At 35.8% G+C, this 21,787-nt stretch overlaps 1 protein-coding gene across 4 annotated transcripts in view; it reads right to left on the reverse strand.

Moving 5' to 3' along the window:
- Positions 1–21,787, reverse strand: part of RAD51B (RAD51 paralog B) — a 678,049-nt gene that overhangs the window by 387,620 nt on the left and 268,642 nt on the right. For 2 of the 4 annotated variants that reach the window (XR_004431542.1, XM_033187637.1), the window contains exon 8: positions 3,930–4,070. The exons of the other annotated variants lie outside the window; for them this stretch is intronic. Coding sequence is in view for 1 of the 2 variants with exons in the window: in XM_033187637.1 (XP_033043528.1) it covers positions 3,930–4,070 (141 nt within the window). In the remaining variant the exon portion in view is untranslated. The remainder of the gene's footprint in view (positions 1–3,929; positions 4,071–21,787) is intronic. 4 annotated transcript variants of the gene reach the window in all.

Below are 21,787 nucleotides of genomic sequence, written 5' to 3' on the forward strand. Positions count from 1 at the left end.
AAACTACATTATTCTCTAGTTAAAGAATAATGTGACATATGTAAGTCTTTAAGTTTTAGCTGTGTTGTCACCCCAAACTCTATAAACTCATAGAGTTCTCAGTTTCAGCAATCAGTGTTTGCCTGGAAGTGAGCATCCTACCTCAGTACACAAGGAAAACTCATAAGGTATAGTAGAAAGAGGCTTGAACAAGCAGCCAAGAGACCTAGGTTCTAGTTTAGGCTATACTATGGACTTGCTGTGTAACCTTAAACAAGTAAGTTAACATCTCAGAGCCGATTTCCTCATCTGTAAAATAAAAGCCTCTAAGTAAAGTATCTCCTACAGCTAAATCCTTCTGTGGCTTTCTCATTCACAGTGCATTCTTCCAGAAGCAAGACCAGTGCCCTTGATGACAAAAAAGAGCAAGATACAAAGTAGTAAATGATACAGCAACTGGCTTAGTTTGTGTCTCCTAAGAAGAGGAAAAGCCTAGATATCTTCTCATCTCTAGGAAATTACCTTTCGAAGTAAAGAAAAGTTTCAATGAAAAACTACATATTAACTCTTTTAAAATAGAGAGCTACCAAAACTAGCTTGAGAGTTTAAATTAAAATTATGAATGCTAACTTAGTAAGAGCTGTGTATTTGTTACCAAGTTCATTTCATTTGAGAACAGAGATACAGAGCAATACCTGTAAGCCCCCCCCATCTATAAGGTTTTTTTGAGATAGGGTCTCACTCTGTCCCCTAGGCTGAAGTGCAGCAGCATGATTTTGGCTCACTGCAACCTCTGCCTCCCGGGTTCAAGTGGTTCTCCCACCTCAGCCTCCCAAGTAGCTGGGGCTACAGGCGTGTAACACCACGCCCAGCTATTTTTTGTATTTTTTGTATTTTTTGGTAGAGATGGGGTTTCACCATGTTGGCCAGGCTAGTCTCGAACTCCTGACCTCAAGTGATCCATCCACCTCGGCCTCCCAAAGTGCTGGGATTATAGGAGTGAGCCACTGTGCCTGGACTATAAGCCCCTTTTTAATGAAACCTACACTGTGTCAGGTTTGACCTGAAAATTACAGGTAATTTGATTGCAAAGAAACTTTACTCTTGTGATCTAATTGATTTCTCTTCACATTAACTTTTCTGAAGGTCTATTTCTCTGGGTGAGAATCTAAGCTAAAGATAGAGACACAAAAAGGATTAAGCTTCTAAAGGAATGAAGTTTGATCTTCCAAAGGAAGAACTTGGAACAATCAAAACCAAACCCATATTCTAGCCTCTAAATACCACCATGTTCAGAAGGTTTCTACATTTCTCTTAAAAGTCATTTGGTCCCAGTAACTCTTCCCAAGCGGTAAAAAGAATTTTCACTTTAAAGTTAATGAATTTTTATGGGTTTTTCTAATTGTATCATACATTCATTTTTATATTCCATTCAATAGATATTCGTTGATCATCTACCATGCTCTCCAGGCCCTCTGCTAGGAACCTGGGCATAAAAGGTATAGCGCCTACTCACAGGGAACTTACATTCCTGGGGTACACAAACTAACAGGCAATTCCATCAAGAGATACAATGAAAACTCTAAAATTTAATTCTATCTGATAACAGATCAATTCTACTTAACCTTCTAAGAAATGACAGAATATCATCTCTGGGTTTTAAAGTAAGAGTGAATAAGCAACATATCCTTCCTACCATGATGATAGCAACTAATAAAGCAGAATACTTCATTGTTACTTGTGGTTCTCCAGGGACAAAAAGCATTATTGTGCGTGTGTGTGTGTGTGTTACAATGTACAATTGTTATTTATGACTTATTACTACACAGTACAGCTAACTTTTGGAAAATGAGCCCCTATATTTCCCATTCATATACTCAAGGCCACCATTCACTGGATAAATCCAACATTCATTCAATACAAATTAATGAGTACTCTTGTGTTGCAGCACTATGCTAGGCCCTGGGCTAATACAGATGGAGGACTTAGTCCTATCCCCGTGGAATTTGCAGTCTAATAGAAGAGACAGCTATATAAACAAATCATTGAAACAGTATGTGAATAGTGCTTTTAAGAGCACATAATCCTAGCAGAGCACAGGGAGTGAACAGACCACTCAGGAGGAAACCAGGTGGGTTGGGGTAGCTGCCTGATCTATAGCTACATTCAATGGTCTGGGTGGAGTAGTCTGGGAAATACAAAAATAAATAAGACAAAGTCTCCATCCTGATTTCCATGGTAAATAGGGTGAGAGATGAAAAAATACAATTTGGGGCAAATATATGAGATAAGCCCTTTTACAGAGGGTCAAAGTGCTTTGGAAAAGCAGAACAGAGGATGACTACTTTCTTTTAAGGGCGCTGGAGAAGGCTTCACAAAGGAGGTGGTATCTGAGGTGGCTCATTAGCTTATACTGTGGAAGGTTCTATTTATACCAGCAGACATAAATTATTTCAGTTCTGAAGAGGTGCTTTTAGATTTTCCCTTAGCTACTTTAAAGTCTTTATTGAGAAACTGCAATAAGCAAATATATTCTCTGTAGAAAGAATCCGCCCAAACACCTTGAGATTCTCATTCCATGTATTTCACACATGATATCTTTTAAGTCTGGGAAAGTAGACTAGGAAATGTTTCAAATACTCAAGGGCCTCAAAACATATATGTTGGAAAGTGTACCTAATTTCCAAAAAAGGTCGAATTGCAGAAGAATCCATTTTGATTGGAAAACAAGCTGCTCACTTCTGGTATGGAACAAATGCTGCAGTTTTAGCACTAAGGAAGTAAAAAGCACCTCTGCCGTCAAGAAAGTCATGGCACAGTCTCTTCTTCAGCTCAGCAGCAATCTCATACTTATCAATGTGTCACACATTAAAACCCATTTTCTTTAGTGAGGGGCTATGGTTTTATGCAGTTATTCAAAGGAGTAGAACACTTCTGACTGCTGCTTCCAATCGTTGCTGACAACGACTTAGGACTAGAAGACTTGAATATAAAATAATCCATAAAGAAGGAAAGTAATTTTGTAACTGCTGAGTATGAGACGTTTTTTGGCATACACAAAACCTAAATGGTTCCCCCAGAACAACAGCATGCACAACAATAGAATCAAGGCAGCAAACATGTTCACGAAACAAGGCTACATAAACTAAGGAAAGTGCTAAGTATGAATATGAATATCTAAAAGCTGATAAATGAATGACTTTTGTTGTTACTATGGTAAAAAATTATTAGCACAAAAAAAAGTATGGCTATAAAACAAAAAACAAAGATGTGTATAATTCAATCTCCCTTATATTATAATTATTGCAACCAAGTTATTCATATCAGATCTAGCACCAGAGAAATTATGGGAAAACACCAGGATTAATGAAGAGTGCCCATCTAACATAAGTGTTGATAGTCATTACGAAGATCAGGTATGGGATGACTTGCTTCAACTTCTTAGGTATCAATCTGATAACTCCTTTATAGACTCTGTTTTCATGTGATCCTATGGGATGTTGGTGCTTTCTAAATGACACCATGAAAATGAGTTTCAGTGGAGCTACAGTTCTAAAAACAGAGCCTTCCATCAATTTTCATGGCAGATTACATGACATTTAAGATCAACTGACTAATAATCCAAAAAGGGATTTATCTTTTAAAAAATCTCTTAAATACCTACATGGTTACAATGGCTCCAGAAGTGAGACACTTTTTTCCTTTTCCCAGGAATATCCAATTCTCCTGACAACTAAACTGACCACAGTCAAACTGCACAGATTTTTTTTTCCTACAAACCTGAATATGTACACATTAACCAAAGTGCTCTGCCACTGCTCACAAATATTAAAGTTCAGCTTGCAAGCACAGTCATTTGCATTGATGAAGCCCCAGTTCTAAGTAATATCAGATTAAGTTCACATTCAGATGAACATAGGGCACTGAGAATTACACAGCCAGTTACTTACGAACGACTGCGTGTGCTTTTCCATTGCAGTTTTTCTTCCAGCTCTCATGGAAACAAGCACTGCCACAGCCCCTTGATGAGCCAGCAGAGCCCAGTCATCTGGCAACAATGACGGGTATCTGGCGTCTGAGAGGAATATCAACTAAAGATAATGAGAGAATTAAAAAGAAGTAAACACAAGACAATTCTTTTCTCACCCCCTTAGATTCTGCATTTCCACTTGCTTGATTCAGTAATTGCTTTGTTTTGAATGTTGTGTAAATGAATGCTACAGCCCTATGTAATTTTTAAACCACTTTGCTGTGTGTCTCATATGGAGCTCAATAATGTTACTGCTGGCATGAGTGCACCATAAAGCATATGACTCCCTGATGTAACATTTTAAATAAGGATACACTTCTTATCCAATGTGACATTACGCAGGAAAATTTCACTTTGTCACCTGTTTGTCATGAGAACTTGAGAAAACTATATAATCTTTTTTTTTTTTTTTTTTTTTTCAGTCAGAGTCTTGCTCTGTCACCCAGACTGGAGTGCAATGGCACAATCTTGGCTCACTGCAACCTCCAGCTCCCAGGTTCAAGTGATTCTCCTGCCTCAGCCTCCCAAGTAACGGGATTACAGGTGCCTGCCATCACGCCCAACTAATTTTTGTATTTTTGGTAGAGATGGGGTTTCACCATGTTGGCCAGGCTGGTCTCAAACTCCTGGCCTCATGATCCGCCCACCTCAGCCTCCCAAAGTACTGAGATTACAGGCGTGAGCCACCACACCCAGCCTTACATAATTTCTTTCAACTGTATATATCTCATCATTAAAATAAGAATATGAAAACCTGTCTTTTTTCTCCTTAATGGCTTGTGAGCCCTATGTATTAATCAAAAATGAACGAAAATAATTCACAAACTCAGTGACATCAAGGAGCTAGTTCGCTGTTTTACTTAACAAAGAATTATTCTATGGCTTCAAAAAATAGAGCCATCACATGAAATATCTAAGTACAAAAACACACTATATTGTACAGATTTTTGTGTGTGTATGGTTGCTAGAAGTTAGAAATCACCCAAAGTCTTCTGAATCTGCCACTCTCTGAATAAGACAGGTACCAATACTACTGCACCTCTATTAGGAATGCAAAGGCTTACAGTAAAATTGGATGAAACTGCTTACTCAGAGTCACTCAGCAGCTCTGTGGTAGGAATGCAAAATAGGCTGAACCCACACTGTTGGATGGTACTATGAGTCTACCATTTCCTTCTTCCATTTAAGGACATTTCCAAAATGATAGCTCTAATCTTCATATGTGCTTATTATACAATGTGCCACCATTACAAAATTTAATTTTTTAAAAAACGGGGGAAGAGTTCCATTCCCCTACACATCCATTTGCCAGATGATTTAAATAGCACATCATAGGTCTCTGACGCACAGAGAGTCCAGAGAGCTAATGCATCATTCTGGAATACTTAGAGCCTGAAGAAACACAGAGTCAAATCATAGCAGGACCAACAAGGCTTTTTATCCAAGATGGATAAATGAAATTCCATGCAGTTGCTTGTGCACAAAGTCTTTTCAATTAGATTTTTGAAATGCAACCAATAGTTTTTTTATTTGCTTGGTTTTTTTTTTTTTTTTTGAGATGGAGTCTCGCTCTGTTGCCCAGGCTGGAGTGCAATGGCGCCATCTCAGCTCACTGCAACCTCTGCCTCCCAGGTTGAAGCAATTCTCCCACCTCAAACGCCCGAGTAGCTGGGACTACAGGCGTGTACCACCACGCCCAGCTAATTTTTGTATTTTTAGTAGAGATGGGGTTTCACCACGTTGGCCAGACTGCTCTTGAACTCCTGACCTCAAGTGATCCACCTGTCTCGGCCTCCCAAAGTGCTGGGATTACAGGCATGAGCCACTATGCCCGGCCAATATCATCTAACTTTTTAAAAGACTAAGTTCCTGTCCAGGAACTGTCCTGTCTCATGCCTGCAATCTCAACACTTGGGAGGCCAAGGTGGGAGGATTGCTTGAGCCCAGGAATTCAAGACCAGCTTGGGCAACATAGTGAGATCCTGACTCTACTAAAAATCAAGAAGAAAATTAGTCAGATGTGGTGGTACATGCCTGTGATCCCAGTTACTCAGGAGGCTGAGGTGGAAGGATCACGTGAGCCTGAAAGGTTGAGGCTGCAGTAAGCCATGATCATGCCACTATACTCCAGCAGCCCTGGAGGAGACAGCAAGACTCTGTCTCAAAAAAAAAGAAAAAGAAAAAGAAAAGAAAAGATCATTCCTGACGTTTATATGGTTAATTTTATTTTTATGGAACAGGCACAGCAAATCCCCTCCCTGGAAACAACCTTACAACAAAGATAAGCTATGCATTTATTTGTGTGTGTGTGTGTGTGTGTGTGTGTGTGTGTGTGTGTGTGATTTATACAAAGGAGAGCATATTACACATACCATTCTCATTTTGCTTTATTTAATAAAGCATCTTGATTTTGTTCCATTACCACTTCTACCAGAACTTCCTCATTCTTTTAACAAGTTGCACAGTATATTCCGTAATATACTGATTCAGTCCCCTATTGATGACAATTAAGTTGTATCCAGTCCTCTGCTATTACAAGTATTGATGCAATAACTATACTTATGTCAGTCATTTTGTTCAAATGAAAAATACAAATGTAGGAAAATTCCTTAAGTGGAATTGCTTAGTCAAAGGATACATGCATTTAAGTTTTGTTTTGTTTTTTAATAGATTGGCCTTTACAGAAGTTATATCTATCAGTTTATCATTCCACCAAAAAGTATAAAACCAACTGCTTTCTCAAACCCTTTATAGTCAGTTTTGATCAAGCTTCTTTATCTTCAATAATATGATATATCATGTTTTCCATTTAATTTTCATCATGAGTGAAGTTTGATATCTTTTTCTTAAATTTTAAAAGCACTTGTGCTTACTTTTCTGTGATCTGTTCTTATCCTTTACCCACCGCTGGTCATTGTTTTCTTGTGTATTTGCAGATGCTCTGTATTCAATAGGGAAAATAGTCTTGGTCTGTGATGCATGTGAAATATCTTCTCCAGATTTTCATTTGTCATTTGACTTTGCTTATAATGGATTTTCTTGTTATGCATAAATTTTGTTTCTTAGTATTTAAAGTTAGTTATTTTATGGCTTCTGGGCTTTATATTATACTTGAAAAGACTTTCTAATGTAGAAATTATCTTAAATAATCTTAGATGTTCTTCCAATACTTTTTAAATTTTATTTTTCACATTTAAATCATTGTTCCACCCAAGGATTTATTTTTAGCTAAGGCTTAAGATATAAATTCAACTCCATTTCTTTGCCTAATGGTAAGATTTATTGAATGCTCCAATGTTTATTGTGATGTGCAATGCCAACATTATCTTATGGGAAATACATATATGTATACATATCTTATACTCCTTCCACATTTATTTTTGGATGTCCCATTTTTTTCCATTTAACTATCTATGCCAGCACCACAGTCTTTAAGTTATTGTGGCTTAATAGTTTTTACAAAAATTGGTCTAGTCCCACCTCAATGCTCTTCTTTCTCAGAATCTGTCATTATGAATTCTTTTATTTTTGTAAAGTTTTTAGTTGAATCACTTGGTTTTTCCAAATATACAATCATATTACTTAGAAGGTATGGTTAATATGCCTCCTTTCTAGTTTTTTTTTTTAATTTCTAATTTCTTTTTGTTATAAGACTCATTTGTCTAGTGCTACTATAACAACACTAAATGATAGGAATAAAGGTGATCATTGGCATAATAAGTTTATGGAAATGTTCCGGAAGTCACTATAAAGCAAGGTGTTGACTTTTTCATTTTTAGGTTAGTAAGGGGGCACTTACCAAGCTAAGAATTGTGGATCCTTAGATCACTTGACTAGGAGATAGAGATGCAGTCATATGGTACAAACCAGGGCTGTTACTCCTCAGCAAGGAGGAATAACACCTCTTAGAAGCGTGGTAAGCAGGTGCCATAAAACAGGTCTACTACAATTTCTCACTGCCTGGAATCATTGGAAAAGTTTCATAAACGCTCTGGCTTTCAGGTTCTTCACTTTTACAATAAAGCTGCTAAAGCCTGGTTGCAAAGCTGTTATAATGATTAGAAATAATATACGTAAAATGCCTGATGCACAACAGTCACTCAATAAGTGACAGCAGTGTGATTAGTCTATGAGATAATAAAAAGTTCTAACTTGAACACACAAGAGAAAAAAATAACTTCCAGGGTGTAAAGACACAATGTCATGAACTCAGGGACACTAACTTCCCTATAACCCATTCCTCCATATTAATTTTTACTTTACATTATACCTCCTCTAAAGAAATTGTTACAGAGAATCACACTCCTAGCAATATGATAGAAGACTAGTACATCACACCTAAAATATAAAATGTCTTTTTAAGCACAGTTCAGCCGGAGAGTAACAGAAATAAATGTAAGCCAGAAACAACTGAAAAAAAAATAACATTTCTCAGAAGGAAAAAAACTTGGGAGGATTCTTTCCTGAGAGCAGTGACAATCCTTAATGAACTAGAGCCTGGGTTCTAAATGGGCACATGGCAAGAGAGTTGGGAGGACAGCAGACAGAGCCCAGGCCCAAGCAGGATAAGAGATTAAATGAGGACCTTTACTTAAAGCTGAGACTCCCAGACTCCCAAAGGGTGACCCCCTCAGTGGGCAAACTAAGAAAAAAACCCACCTTGAAGCAGGAGACCTGCCCTTCTCAGATGTGGCTCTGGATAGATCAGGAAAAAAAAGGGCAGGGAGCAAGGGTCTCCTCCATTCATTCATTTTTTCATTCAGTGAATATGTATCGAGGGCCTGTTTTTGCCAGGCACCTTTCCAGGCACTGGGTAACAAATATCTCTGCCCTAATGAGAATTTCTATCTAAAACCTGGCTAATGTGATTTAGGGCTAGAAACTTAAACCACTTATATGGCCTAAAAACCTGCAGCTTAGAAATTAACATCAAGAACCGCAGCCTGGACAACATGGTGAGACCCTGTCTCTACAAAAAAACTGGAAAAATTAGTTGAGTATGGTGGCACCTGCCTACAGTCTCAGCTACGTGGACAACATGGTGAGACCGTCTCTACAAAAAAATTAGAAAAATTAGTCGAGTATGGTGGCACGTGCCTGCACTTGGGAGACTGAGATGGAAGGATTACCTGAGCCCAGGGAGGTCAGGCTGCAGTGAGCCATGATCGCATAACTGCACTCCAGCCTGGGTGACAGAGTGAGACCCCGTCTCAAAAAAAAAAAAAAGAACTGGTTTGGTGGTTCCCCTGCATCTGAAGTGTTCACAAGCATCCGATGGGAGCAAATAGGAATCTTCCCTTGAAGAACATACTTTAAACACTGGCCTCAAAGAATTTTAAAAGATAAAGTTCCTGAAATGAACGAACACACACATATACACACACACATGCAAATAACACACACATGAGCTATTGTAAATGAGGATCAAGTCAAATGAGAAATCATAATGAAAATTTTTAAATATTTTGAACCAAATGTGAAAGCATTATAAAAATATCCACAGAGCTCAGAATACACCTGCACCATGGCTATGGACAGATGTGTTATCCTCACAACTCCTCTGTGCCCAAGCATATTTTACCCTTCTTCTCATTGCTGCAATCTGCATAAATTTGGTACACAGGTTACAAAAAATCCAATAAATAAAAGAAATATTTGACAAGACAGTGACGGAGACAAAGATATTTTTGGAATTACATTCAGAGTCTATGGCTCTTTCTTCCTTTTTGTTGGGGAGGGGGCAGGCACACTTCCTTTAAATGTCCTCATTAGGAACTGTCACAGGTTGGAAGAGCATAAGGAGTCATGACAACTAAATGCAATGTGGGATGCTGGGTTAGATCCTGAAGCAGAAAAAGGATATTAGTGGGGAAAATTGGAGAAATTTAAATGATGTCTACAGATTACCAAATAGTATTTTTTGGTATTAATTTCCTGATTTTGGTAACTGCACTATACTTATGTTAGATATTAACATTAGAGGGAGCTGGCTGAAGGATATATGGAAACTACTATTTTGTCTACTGTTTTGTGATACAGATTTTTTATAACTTTTTTTCAAAATAAAAAGGAAATAAATATCCTTGTTCATGGCAAATTGTTATTTTTTAAATTATAGAACTGATTTTGAAAAGAAAAACATGCAGAATAAAGGTTAGTGAAAAGGTCAGTAATCTATTTGGGTAATAAATTTCTTTGCAGAGGAGGGGTTGATTTAAAAAATATGGTGTGACTTTAAGTCAATGTGAGACTGTTTTCTTTTACAGTCCATAAATGGCTTCTAACAGCAATTCAAAAGGACGAGTTCTAAAAATATTTCTTGCAATGACAGCATCGTTGGATTGGTGTAAAGAGTGGCTACATTGAAGAATAGCACTCATTTAAACAGTGTACCTTATGGTATATTTATTTTTTAAAATCACTCCTCATTACCTTATGGTCACACCTCAGGGTGTTAAAGCAATTTCTGGGCACTCAGTAAGTAAAAGAAAAGTTAATTGAATGCAATAATTTGTCATGTCTCCCTCTGCTTTCTAATGCAAGAGTCTAGGTTATTTTTAATCTCTTTTACTATGGAAGATATTCTAATTGTACCTTTTTGATATTTTGAGCAAATTTACTACTTTTTAGCAGAAATTTGCTATTCTATGAGAGGGAAAGGAAAGTCCTCCCAAAACACAGAGTGGCAGAGAACAAACAGCCTATAGGCAGTGTATGGCCACCAAAGTGAGCTCTCCAGGGTCATATCTTTTCGGTCCCATGGTATATTCTATCTAGACCGATACTGAGCAGCCACCAGACATATTCACCAATCTGTTGATCATGATAAGTGCAACATTTAATTGAGAATTTATAATCCAGGATCTTGTCCTTCAGTTATTAAGTTGAGATATTCATACATTGAAATTTGTGCTGGAAGGCCTTTGTGTCTCATAATCAAAAAATAAAAAAAAATAAAATTATACGAATATATATAAACAATTACCCAAATAGGCACCATGATCAAGTCTATAACAAAACAGAAGTATTTTATTTCTTTATTTCCCTAACGCAGCAGCATGCCCTAGGATATAGGCCCAAGTCATAGAATAAATGTTTTAATGTCTCTTCCTTTCTGCCACTTAATTTGCCTATATTTTACCTGTCTTGCTTAATAAAACACATGTAATAACATTGTTACCTTCCAAGGGACTTATGTAAATTAATGAATATGGCTGTAAAACATTTTGTAAACATGAAGTGTTACATAAATACTTAAGAATTCTTTGAATGTGCTCATTATATTGCTCATTTTGAACCTTAATATTTACTTATAACTCTACATTTGAGATTTCCCCAAGGAAGAAATTCCAACTTTTCTTGCCTGTAGCTTTATATACTTTTCTTTATATAAGCAAAGTCCAATTCAATAGGACATAGAACTAGGAATAAACATGACTAACCAAAAACCGGCACTCTAAGCCTGCAAATATAGCTAATCACATTCATTCAGCATTTACACTGCGAAATTACAACAGAAATGTAGTAATTTACAGATAATTAAGCAGTAAAACTTAAAAGTTAACAATATAATGTCATGACTGTCAAATTCTCTGCTTCAACAGAAGACCATATTTTCTCAATAATCAAAGGGCAGAATCCTATGAAAGCTGAAAAAAATTTTATATCTGAGCAAGATTTGAGTAATTTAGCTTCTATTGCTCTGATTTTATACATTTTTTGAATTAATCACTTCAAATCATGCTACTCATGCTTTACATAGCCAGTCTGAAACCATTACCAACTTGAAAACCTAGTTTCATACTAAAAATTACTAAGATGATTAAATGAGATGGTACATAAAATATTCTTCACAGTATGTTATGTATAAACACTGAAGAAATAATACTTACACAAATAATATGAAATTAATAATTAACTCTGGCAGATGATCTCACATCCAATAAAAATGAAATATTAACAACTTGGGAAATACTATTAATAATACCTCTATGTGTACATTAAACCCATGACAATGAAACACAACTTGATAACTATTTGGGCCATTTTTGATAATAAGAAACATCACAATGAGAGTAACAAGATTAAGAAAACAAATATTCTTGCTGTAACAATTTTAGTGAGTTTTATATATTATAAAATATAACACAGAAACCATCATATGTAACTGCACAAATTTAATGACAAAATGCTGCATATATCCCTCAAAAACTTCAATTGAAAGACAATCACACAAGACAATAAAAACGCCATTCAATGGTAAAATATCAGATAATGGGTCAGTATAAAACAAATGATTTTCTAATAATGTAATGTGGAACCATTTCAATTATGTGCCAGAAAATAATCCAACTTCACGTTAATCCATTCAGATACAAAACAAAAAATATATATAATCTGGTACCAATCACATTGTTCAGTGAGGCTGAAGGGTTGGCTATGGCTCAGGACTAGAAGGCTGTCACTAGCAATGATTACGTATTTAGAATAAAATAAGAAAACAAGCAGGATACCACAACTCCTCGGGCACTGTTGAGTTCACACAGGAGAAAAACCATATATATGTATTCAGTGTGGAAAATTCTCACCAAAAGATTAAGTCTTCTTTCATCCCAGAAAATATTCATACTAGAGAGAAACTCTGTTTGTACTGAATGTTGGTGGGCCTTCTGACAGATATCAGAGTTGCCTACTCATCAGAAGATTCATAGTTCAGAGAAACCTCATGAATGCAGCATCTGTGAGAAGCCTTTTGCTAAGAAATCACATCTTCAACTACATCACTAAATTCATACAGGAGAGAAACCTAGTTCATATATGAACTAACTGTGAGGAAGCCTTCAAATGTCAAATATGAAGAAACCCAGAATGCTCATACTTAAGATAAAGTCTGTCAATGCAGTGACTGTGATAAGGGCTCCATTCAGTTACCCTGGTATCCAGATAATCAGTTCTGAGTATGCATCAGAGCATTCATATATGGAAAAAAAAAACTTATTTGTTTCCTGAAAGTCATAAAGCCTTCTCACAGTAACTGGATCTAATCATAAAGCAGAGAATTCATGTTGCAGAGATCATATGAATATGCTGCATATGGGAAAGCCTTCAACCAGATTGTACTGTGAGAACTCATTCCCAAGAGAACTTGTAGGAATGCCTGGTATGAGGGAACCTTTCCTTATTTGCACCAGCCTCATTAAGTATCACATTTACATTGAGAGTTTAATGCATGAGGAAGAGCCTTCTTGTAGAACATACTAAAATTTTTGTGCATTTCTTTAAATATTAGTGACTTTATGATTTCCAATTTATAATTCTTCATCTATGAACTACTTGTTCAAAACTCTTAGCTATTTTTCTTATGAGTTGTTTTCTTTAATGGGTAAAATTTTTAATAATTATGGATATTAGACACTGTTACTATGCATGGTGAAAATTATATTATAGCTTTCATTATAGTGTCTTTTACAATAGGGATAATATTGATTAAGCTGCAAGAATTCTTTTCCTGCAGGAAAGCCAAGAGCATCTGATGTAAATTCTAGTAAGAATTAATTTTAAAAAATCAATAAACCAACTTAGCATTTTTAAACATAAATATGCTATTGTACTCAGCATCTATAAAATATTTTCAGGCAAAAAGTAGACATGATAGGTCAAAATCTTACAAGTTCAGAGAACTTTAAGACAGCCAAATTTAAGAGCATGTTTTTGTAATTTAGGGAAAACACTGTCTAATTATATAAAGTAAATTTTCTATGTAGCAAGTTTATTTAATTTGTAAAGAAACAATGATGACATGTCCACTACACGTGGACTATATTCTTAATACCCTTATAGTGAAGCCTCACTAACTGGGTGTTAATTGCACTAGCTCAAAAAGCATCTAGCAAGTATTGCTTTGTATGACCAAAGAAGACTATCTTCTGGAGCTGGTGAGCTTGCTGCCACTTTTCCCTCTGAATTCAGCTCAGATAAAACCAGCTGGGGGCACAGCTGCAGCCCAGCTGCCAACTTTGATTTCCTATGGCTGCACTAAAAACAATCACCCCAGAGTGATCACATGATAATTAAATCTGAATTACTGCAGCTGAGGCTCACAATATTAAAAATTAAAATTTGCTAAGAATTCTGAAAGACTATCTGCATAAAGAATTAGATTTGTGACTGTGTCATCATGTATCTCTATGCACATTCTGTCATCTATCTTAGTCCAGGGAGCTAGGCACCCTATGAATCAAGTGATTCCTAACTTCAGCCATAGGAGAGACTGTAAATTTGTATTCTAAATCATGACAAAATAAAGAAGATGTGGAGAAGATGGCAAGCAAGATCTCAAAGGAGGACAGTTGAAATTGAACCTCAATGAATTATGGAAGACCATTGTTAAATAGGGCTGAAAACATAAAAATTCAATGGAAGGAGAGACTCCAGAGACGAAATCTCAACGAGTGCAATGTTATACTAGGACTCCTAATTCTGAACGCTAACTGAATTTCCTATATGAGGTTATACTGTGACTAAGTTATGCTTCCATAGTAAAGCTCCAAGGGCTTTTAAAAATTCCTTTAAAGGCAATTCCATGTAATAACACCATACCTACTGCTGGAGGGCCTGGCAGAGATCCTACTATGAGCTAGCCTCTTGCACGAGAGTTAGAAGATTGCAGAGTAAAGCTTTTTGGAGGATAAGCCATGGGAACACATGGCCAAACAACAAGCAATGAGGTCTAGGGGAGCAGAGAGGAACATCGCACAAGTAACGTAACTTCAGTGCCTGGAAAGCACAAAGTACAATCACAAATCAAAGGCTTAATAATGTAATACTTATCACCGCAGGTGACCATCTGCTTTGAGTCTGTTACAGGATGTAATTGCTCCCTTCTTGCTGACAGCCATTTCAGGAGACCCAGGTGGCACTTCTGGCAACCTGCCCAAGATGGTCCTTTTCCTTTGTATTTTGGCAGGAACAGAGAGGTACTGGACAAAGGAAGTAGTTTGGTAAACATTACTGGATTTTCAGTTTACCAAAACCAAAGTACTAGGATGGTATTGTAGTGGGGTTGTGTTGTATTTACTTCTCAGGAAAGAAAGAACTGCCACACATTCAATATGTGAAAGAAAGCCTTGAAAGCAGACACCTACTCATCAAAAGCAAATAATGTAAGATGGATGAACTGAAAAGACACGTAACAGCACAACCACATGAGAGCTTTTGTGTGTATAAATTTGCTTGCTTTTAAAACCACTGATATCCTGTTTCTGAAAACTTACTCCTAGCCTCTATTCTCCTCTAATAGAACCCAATCAGTTTCTGACAGCTCGTTCCCAAACAGCTGTCTTTCATTTAATTTCATTTAGTGTGCAAACCGTTTCAAGTTGCATGCACAAGCATACTGTGAAGAATTCATTTTCTCTAGTTTCCTGGTGACAATAAAAGAATTTAATAATAAAAAAAAAAAGTTGAACTTTGGCCTGAAATGTTGCTGTCCTGCCGAAATGGTGAATTATACAAGTGGAAGTGATCCAAAGGTTACTTGGTCCACCCCCTACAATGCAGAAGGAGCCTAAACAGATCCTTTCATGTAATTATCTTACTTGTCATTTTAAAATCTTGTAAGAAAAATTCCACATTCTCACTAAATACATTTGGTCCAGACTTTGATAATCTGAAGAATGAACTTCCTCAGGGATAAGTGCAGGGGGAGTAAAAGGATTTAGGACTCACAACCTGGAATTAGTCAAAATATAGAATTGAAAAACAGGTACGATTCTAAATGCACATACAGGAGAATATCAGGGAAGATTTTTGTAAAGGAAGCTGAGTTCTTAAAGAAGAGAGCCACAATGTCGCATAATAGATCGTGGGCTTTAGAGTTTAATAATCATGGATTAAAATTCTACCAATGCTAAGGTATAGTTCTCTTATCTCCAAAATGGGTATTAACAACATTTAATGGGCTCTTATTCTAAGTGCTTTACATGTATTAACTTATAGATAAATGCTTATGCAATAAAGTTGCATGGATTAAATAATGTTATTAGGGTGTTTAGTACAGTTCTTATGTTCAATAAATAGTAATAATTATTTTTCCCATTTCTGCTTATGAAACCAGATATTCTCACCAATAAGACTTTTGGAAGCCAAATATCTAAAAAGAGAGACCAAAGTAAGTAATGCGACTTTGCTCCCTCTCTCTTTTCCTTTCATTCAAGGCAGGAAACAATCTTGAGACAGACGGAGAAAGGGAGGCGATTCAGTTTTGTCTCTTTACCTAAGTAATAATGGTAAGAAGAGGGGATTGTGGAACAGTATGAACACCTTTCAGTTTCTTTCGACACAGATAACCACTTCATCCTCCACTTTTTTCCACCCCTCTTATGTTCACGGTACCATTCTCTGAGTTTCAAATCCCCTAGGATCTTGAATGCCACAGAGTGCCTCAAAGAACAAGCCTACTGTCCCTTGCAGACAGCTTTGTCCCTATCTTAAATTTCCACCTTTCACAAAAGACATGGTAAACTTACTTTCCAATTTCCTAGTATATTAGCTCCTGAGTATTATGGTCCTTGAAATTAGCAGACATTTATGAACTTCAGTGAAATTTGGACCTAGAGTCTCCAATCTATTGACAGTACTTACACCTCATCATCTTTCCAAGTAATAAAACCAGGGCTCTCTGTGTGATCTTTCTATGTGCAGTTGAACTGAAGTTTATACTATATTCCTCTTTGAGTTTAAGTTTTGGCTGAAGTAAGTATGACAAAGATTTGGAAGGCACTGATTGTAGGGATACTTAGCATTCAATCTGACAAGAGGCTAAAATATAATCCATTTTAAATGGGAAGACCAGACATGAAGTTGGTATTACCAATGCCTCATGTTATCAAGTACTGCTGCCCACTCTTTCCTGTCCAGCCCTGTATTTCCACCACTAGCAAGAATGCCTGGGCCAGTCACCACATTCAGAACCATGGCTTCTTGCTATCTATATACTCCAGGCCCCAAATAACTGGTTTCTTTCTCCAATCACCCTGAAAAAGAGGGAATATTATCTAGCAACTACAGCAGAGGATTCCTAGGCACACTTCTGGAGAATTGCACTGGGAATGCTAATGGAAAAGAACCATACCCCAGCAAAGATTTTATCTTCTCTTTCTAGCAAGCTTCTTTTTTCCCTCAGAAAACTTTGCTTCCTGTTATATAATGCTTTGGGTAGGACACGCACACATCTCATTAGCACCAGGCCAGAGCACTCAAGAAATAAAACCTACTTCGATACCATGTTTACAAAAGAGAGATACATGTATGAATTCATACCATAAGCTCGTCTCACAGCCACATTGTAAAAATCATATTCAACTTGCCTGCATTTTATCAAACCATTAATCATTTCGACACTGACCCCACCCCCAAGACTCTTATGCTCTGGCCAGGGAGCATTTCAAGTGTGTGGCCATCAAGTGCTATGAATAACAGAGAATGCAGGAAAAGCAGTTTCTAAATCAAATCCATACTCTTGAAAATAAACACATTTTTTAATGACATAATTACAACAATATGCCACTCTTGGTTTGAAAAGTAATATAACATTAAGTTTTTTAAAAAAGGAATCAAGAAGAAAATATATCATATTGCTCTGTATCAGTTTTTGCCTGTATGTAGTAAGGCTAGCTAGTATAAAGTAAGGCAATAGACAATCAGATTGATAAAATAATGAAAACTGAAGATCCTCATGGACAATAAAGGTTGAGACTATATTGTACTTGAATTGCAATAACCCAGACACAAACAGATAATTGAAGTGGTGGACTAAATCCAAACCACCAAAGCCAAAGTAATAGGTTTAAAAAATATATACGTACAAATTTTATTGAGATATTACTCACATATCATAAAATTCGCCCTTTTAAAGTATGTAATTCAGTGTTTTTAATGTACTCACAGAGTTTTATAACCATCACCAATATCTAATCCCAGAAAATTTTCATTACTCTGAAAAGAAATCCAATACTCATTAGTAGTCACTCCCCCCTCCCATTCCTCCCTCTCTCTAGATCCTGGCAACTGCTTGTCTCTCTTCTGTCTCTATGAATTTGCCTATTCTGAACATTTTGTATAAAAGGAATTATACAACATCTAGCTATTTGTTATTAGCCTCTGTCACTTAACAGAATGTTCATCCATGTTGACATACGTATCACTACTTTATTCCTCTCACCACTAAATAATATTTCACTGTACAAATATACCACATTTTGTTTATCCGTTCATCAGTTGAGAGACATTTAGGTTGTTTCCACTTTTTGACTATTATGAATAATGCTGCTATGGATATTTATGTACAAAGTTTTGTGTAAACACATTTTTAGTTCTCTTGGGTATATGCCTAGATGTGGAATTGCCGGGTCCTATGGTAACTCTATGTTTAACTTTTTGAGGAATGTGAGTTCCAATTTTTTTATATCCTCACCAACACTTGTTATTGTCTATGTTTTTTAACATAGCCATCCTAGTGGTATAAAGTGGTATCTTATTATGGTTTTGATTTGTATTCCATCAATGACTAATGCTGTTGAGCATCTTTTCATGGGCTTATTGGCCATTTGCACATCATCTTTTGAAAAATTCTATTAAAATTATTTATCTACTTTTAATTATTTGTCTTTTTATTGGTGTATTATAAGAGTTCTCCATATTTTCTGGATACTAGACCCTTATCATATGTAAGATTTGCAATTACTTTCTTCTTTTCTGTGGACTGTCTTTCAAGGTCACAAAGATTGTGCTTTATGCCTCTTTCTAAGAGTACTGTAGTTTTAGATCACACAATTAGGTGTCTGATCCATTTGATACGTTGTGTAAAGCACCAATTCAACTTCATTCTTTTGTATGTGGCTGTCAAATTGTCCCAGTATTATGTGTAGAAGAGACTCCTCCCCAGTGAATTGTCTTGGCACCCTTGTAAAAATTCAATTAATCAAAAATGAAAGAGTTGACTTCTCAACTCTCATTTATAATTCATGGATCTGTATTTTTATCCTATGCTAGGACCACACTGTTTGGATTACTATAGTTTTATAGTGAGTATTAAAACTGGAAAATGTGAGTCTTCCAACTTTCTTCTTCTTTAAAAGATTGTTTTAAGATTGTTATGGCTATTCTGGATCCCAGTGAATTTTAGTATTGATTAAGGTTTTGATAAGAATTTTGTTGAATATGTAGATCCATGTAGAGAGTATTTCCATCTTAACAATATTAAGTCTCCTGATTCATGAATATAGGACATCTTTCCATTTATTTAGGCTTCTTTAATTTCTTTCAATAATGTTTTATAATTTCAGTGTGCAAATCTTATACTTTTGGGGGTTCAATTTATTCCTTAGTATTTTATGTTTTTTGATGTTCAAAGTACTAGGTTTTAGCATCTCTTCTAGCTCTCATGAAGCACTAAGGTTAAAAAGGAATAACTGTTTATAGATTTCACAACCTATGCTATATCCCTGTCAGCTTAACTATGTCATAGCCAAGCATGTTTATACCAATCCTGAATGTTTATAAACATCTTAATGAAGAGGGAAATAATACTGATCTATCTTGAGGCAGGAGAACAGAGCAAAGTACAGACTGGAATCAAATAGATTGGTCACTCACGGGCTATAAAATGCTGAAAAATGTGTTTTCCTTCTGTAGCCTCAGTTATCTCATCTATAAAATTAAGACAATATCTGCCTTGCAAGGTTTTATGTGAATTAGAAACAATATATTTATGGGCCAGGACTTTGTCTTATTAACTATTATTTCTTTGGCTCCTAAATCAATGCCTGGGGCATAAAAGGTGCTCAATTAATACCTGTTAAATGAGTTTTTTAAGTCTAATGTAGTACCTACCAAAAATAAGGGCTCAATAAGTGACAGCAATGGTTATCATCATCTTCATCACCATGAGATTATTGACTTTTTCATAAATAACCCAATGTCCCAATGAAGTACTAAGTAAGCTGAATCACAGTGCTACCATACCCTGCATGGAATGGAAATACAAATAAATTTAGTCAGAGGCAATGCAAACTTGGTAAGAACAAAGGAGAACTTTAACAACTCCAATGTGACACAAACACTACAGTTCATTTAAAATTAACTTATACTTACTTAATATTGTTGAATACGGAAAAGGCTAGAAAACATTTTGCCAGATAGGGCAAAATGTTCAAGGTTTCACAGAACAACTGGAAATAAAAAAAACCCACCATATCTACTTTATATTGATTATAATGATATATTAACCAGGCTAGAAAGTACTCTAATTTTTTTTAAATGAAATGATTGTTGAGTTATTTTTCTGTATATTTCCTTAAGTTCATTTTTTAAAGTAAGAAACAAAAGTAGAAATGATAAAAATAAAAATAAACCCACAAATATGCCAAGCTAGAAACATCTAGTTTCTGGGTTCTTATAGTTTCTCAAAACTTAATAGAAATATTTGTAAAAATAGGAAAATAGAACAAAATGAATGCTCAAACCAAAATTCAAGTTCAGTTACTATATGCAGCCTCTAAAATGCCTTCTGCTGTTTCAACTGACCGCTTTTTCATTTCCTGCAGTTTTATCTTCTAAAAAGATTAAGAGGGAGCTACTGTTTTGCATTTAAAACATGGCAATAAGACTCTGAAACACTTTAAACTTGGCACTAGTCATTACTAACTAATTGGTTTAAAAGCTAATTTTTCCCACTTCTGTTTCATTCCCATAGTTGCAAATCAAAGGAAGATGATCTTTTAGAGGACCCAATAAATAGAAGGCATATAATCCTGTCACTAATATTGCTAAACCTTGTTTCTGTGCTTGTAAATGCTGCTTGTTTCACCAAACAAAAGTGGTTGCTTTCATTGAAGGAGAGAATTTAAAAGACCTTTCTTACTATACTAAAAGCAAAAGTCTACTTATAATTACAAATACGTTAAACTTGGAGTCTGAAATGAAATTCCAATTATTGTTATCCTGGTATGCACTTTGCAAAAATTTGAAATTCTTCCTTTCATCCTTTTAAAATAATGACAAAACCAATCTATTTTTAAAATCTTTAAATAATGCATACTTAGTAAAAAACAAGAAAACAAAAGGTATAAAATAATGTAAAATTCTCCCATCCTGACCCCCAGGCCCATAGTCCTTCTCCCCAAAAGAAACGAGTTTATTATTAACAACCTGAAATTTTCCATACATAGGCAAGTATAATTCAATCATACATATATAACACATACATACATAAAATCATGCACCCACATCAATCTTTAAATTATCATTTTATGACTATAACAAAGTAACTAGAGAACCTAGGAGCTTGAAGCAATGTTGCAGAGCATTTACCAATCCTCTTGTTTTACATAGGTCACAAAACTGAAGCCCAATTAGGTAAATTGTCTGAAGCTATTCCTAACCACTTAGAAGCTCCAAAATTTTGTTTCTTGCATGATTTTAAAGATACTGCTATCTCCTAATAGACCTGATAATATCTTTCTCACACAGGAAAAAAAAAAAAAAAAGATTCCTGGAGTTCAAAGTAAATATGTTTCAAACCAAATTTTCTCCAACAGTTTCAGTATCCATTGGGGTGGGAGGGTGTGGTCATTAAGTTTCATCTGACACAACAGTTCTGCCTGGGCAGACTCAACAGCCTATTTACATCTGTATTCTTAAGAACACTAGTAAAAATAAAGTGTAAACTTTATGAATTTCTCCAACTCCTGTGCAGGCAGAGTAAAATCATGGATTTGA

The sequence above is a fragment of the Trachypithecus francoisi genome, unplaced genomic scaffold (genome assembly GCF_009764315.1).
Source record: "Trachypithecus francoisi isolate TF-2019V2 unplaced genomic scaffold, Tfra_2.0 Lachesis_group3, whole genome shotgun sequence".
NCBI lineage: Eukaryota > Metazoa > Chordata > Mammalia > Primates > Cercopithecidae > Trachypithecus > Trachypithecus francoisi.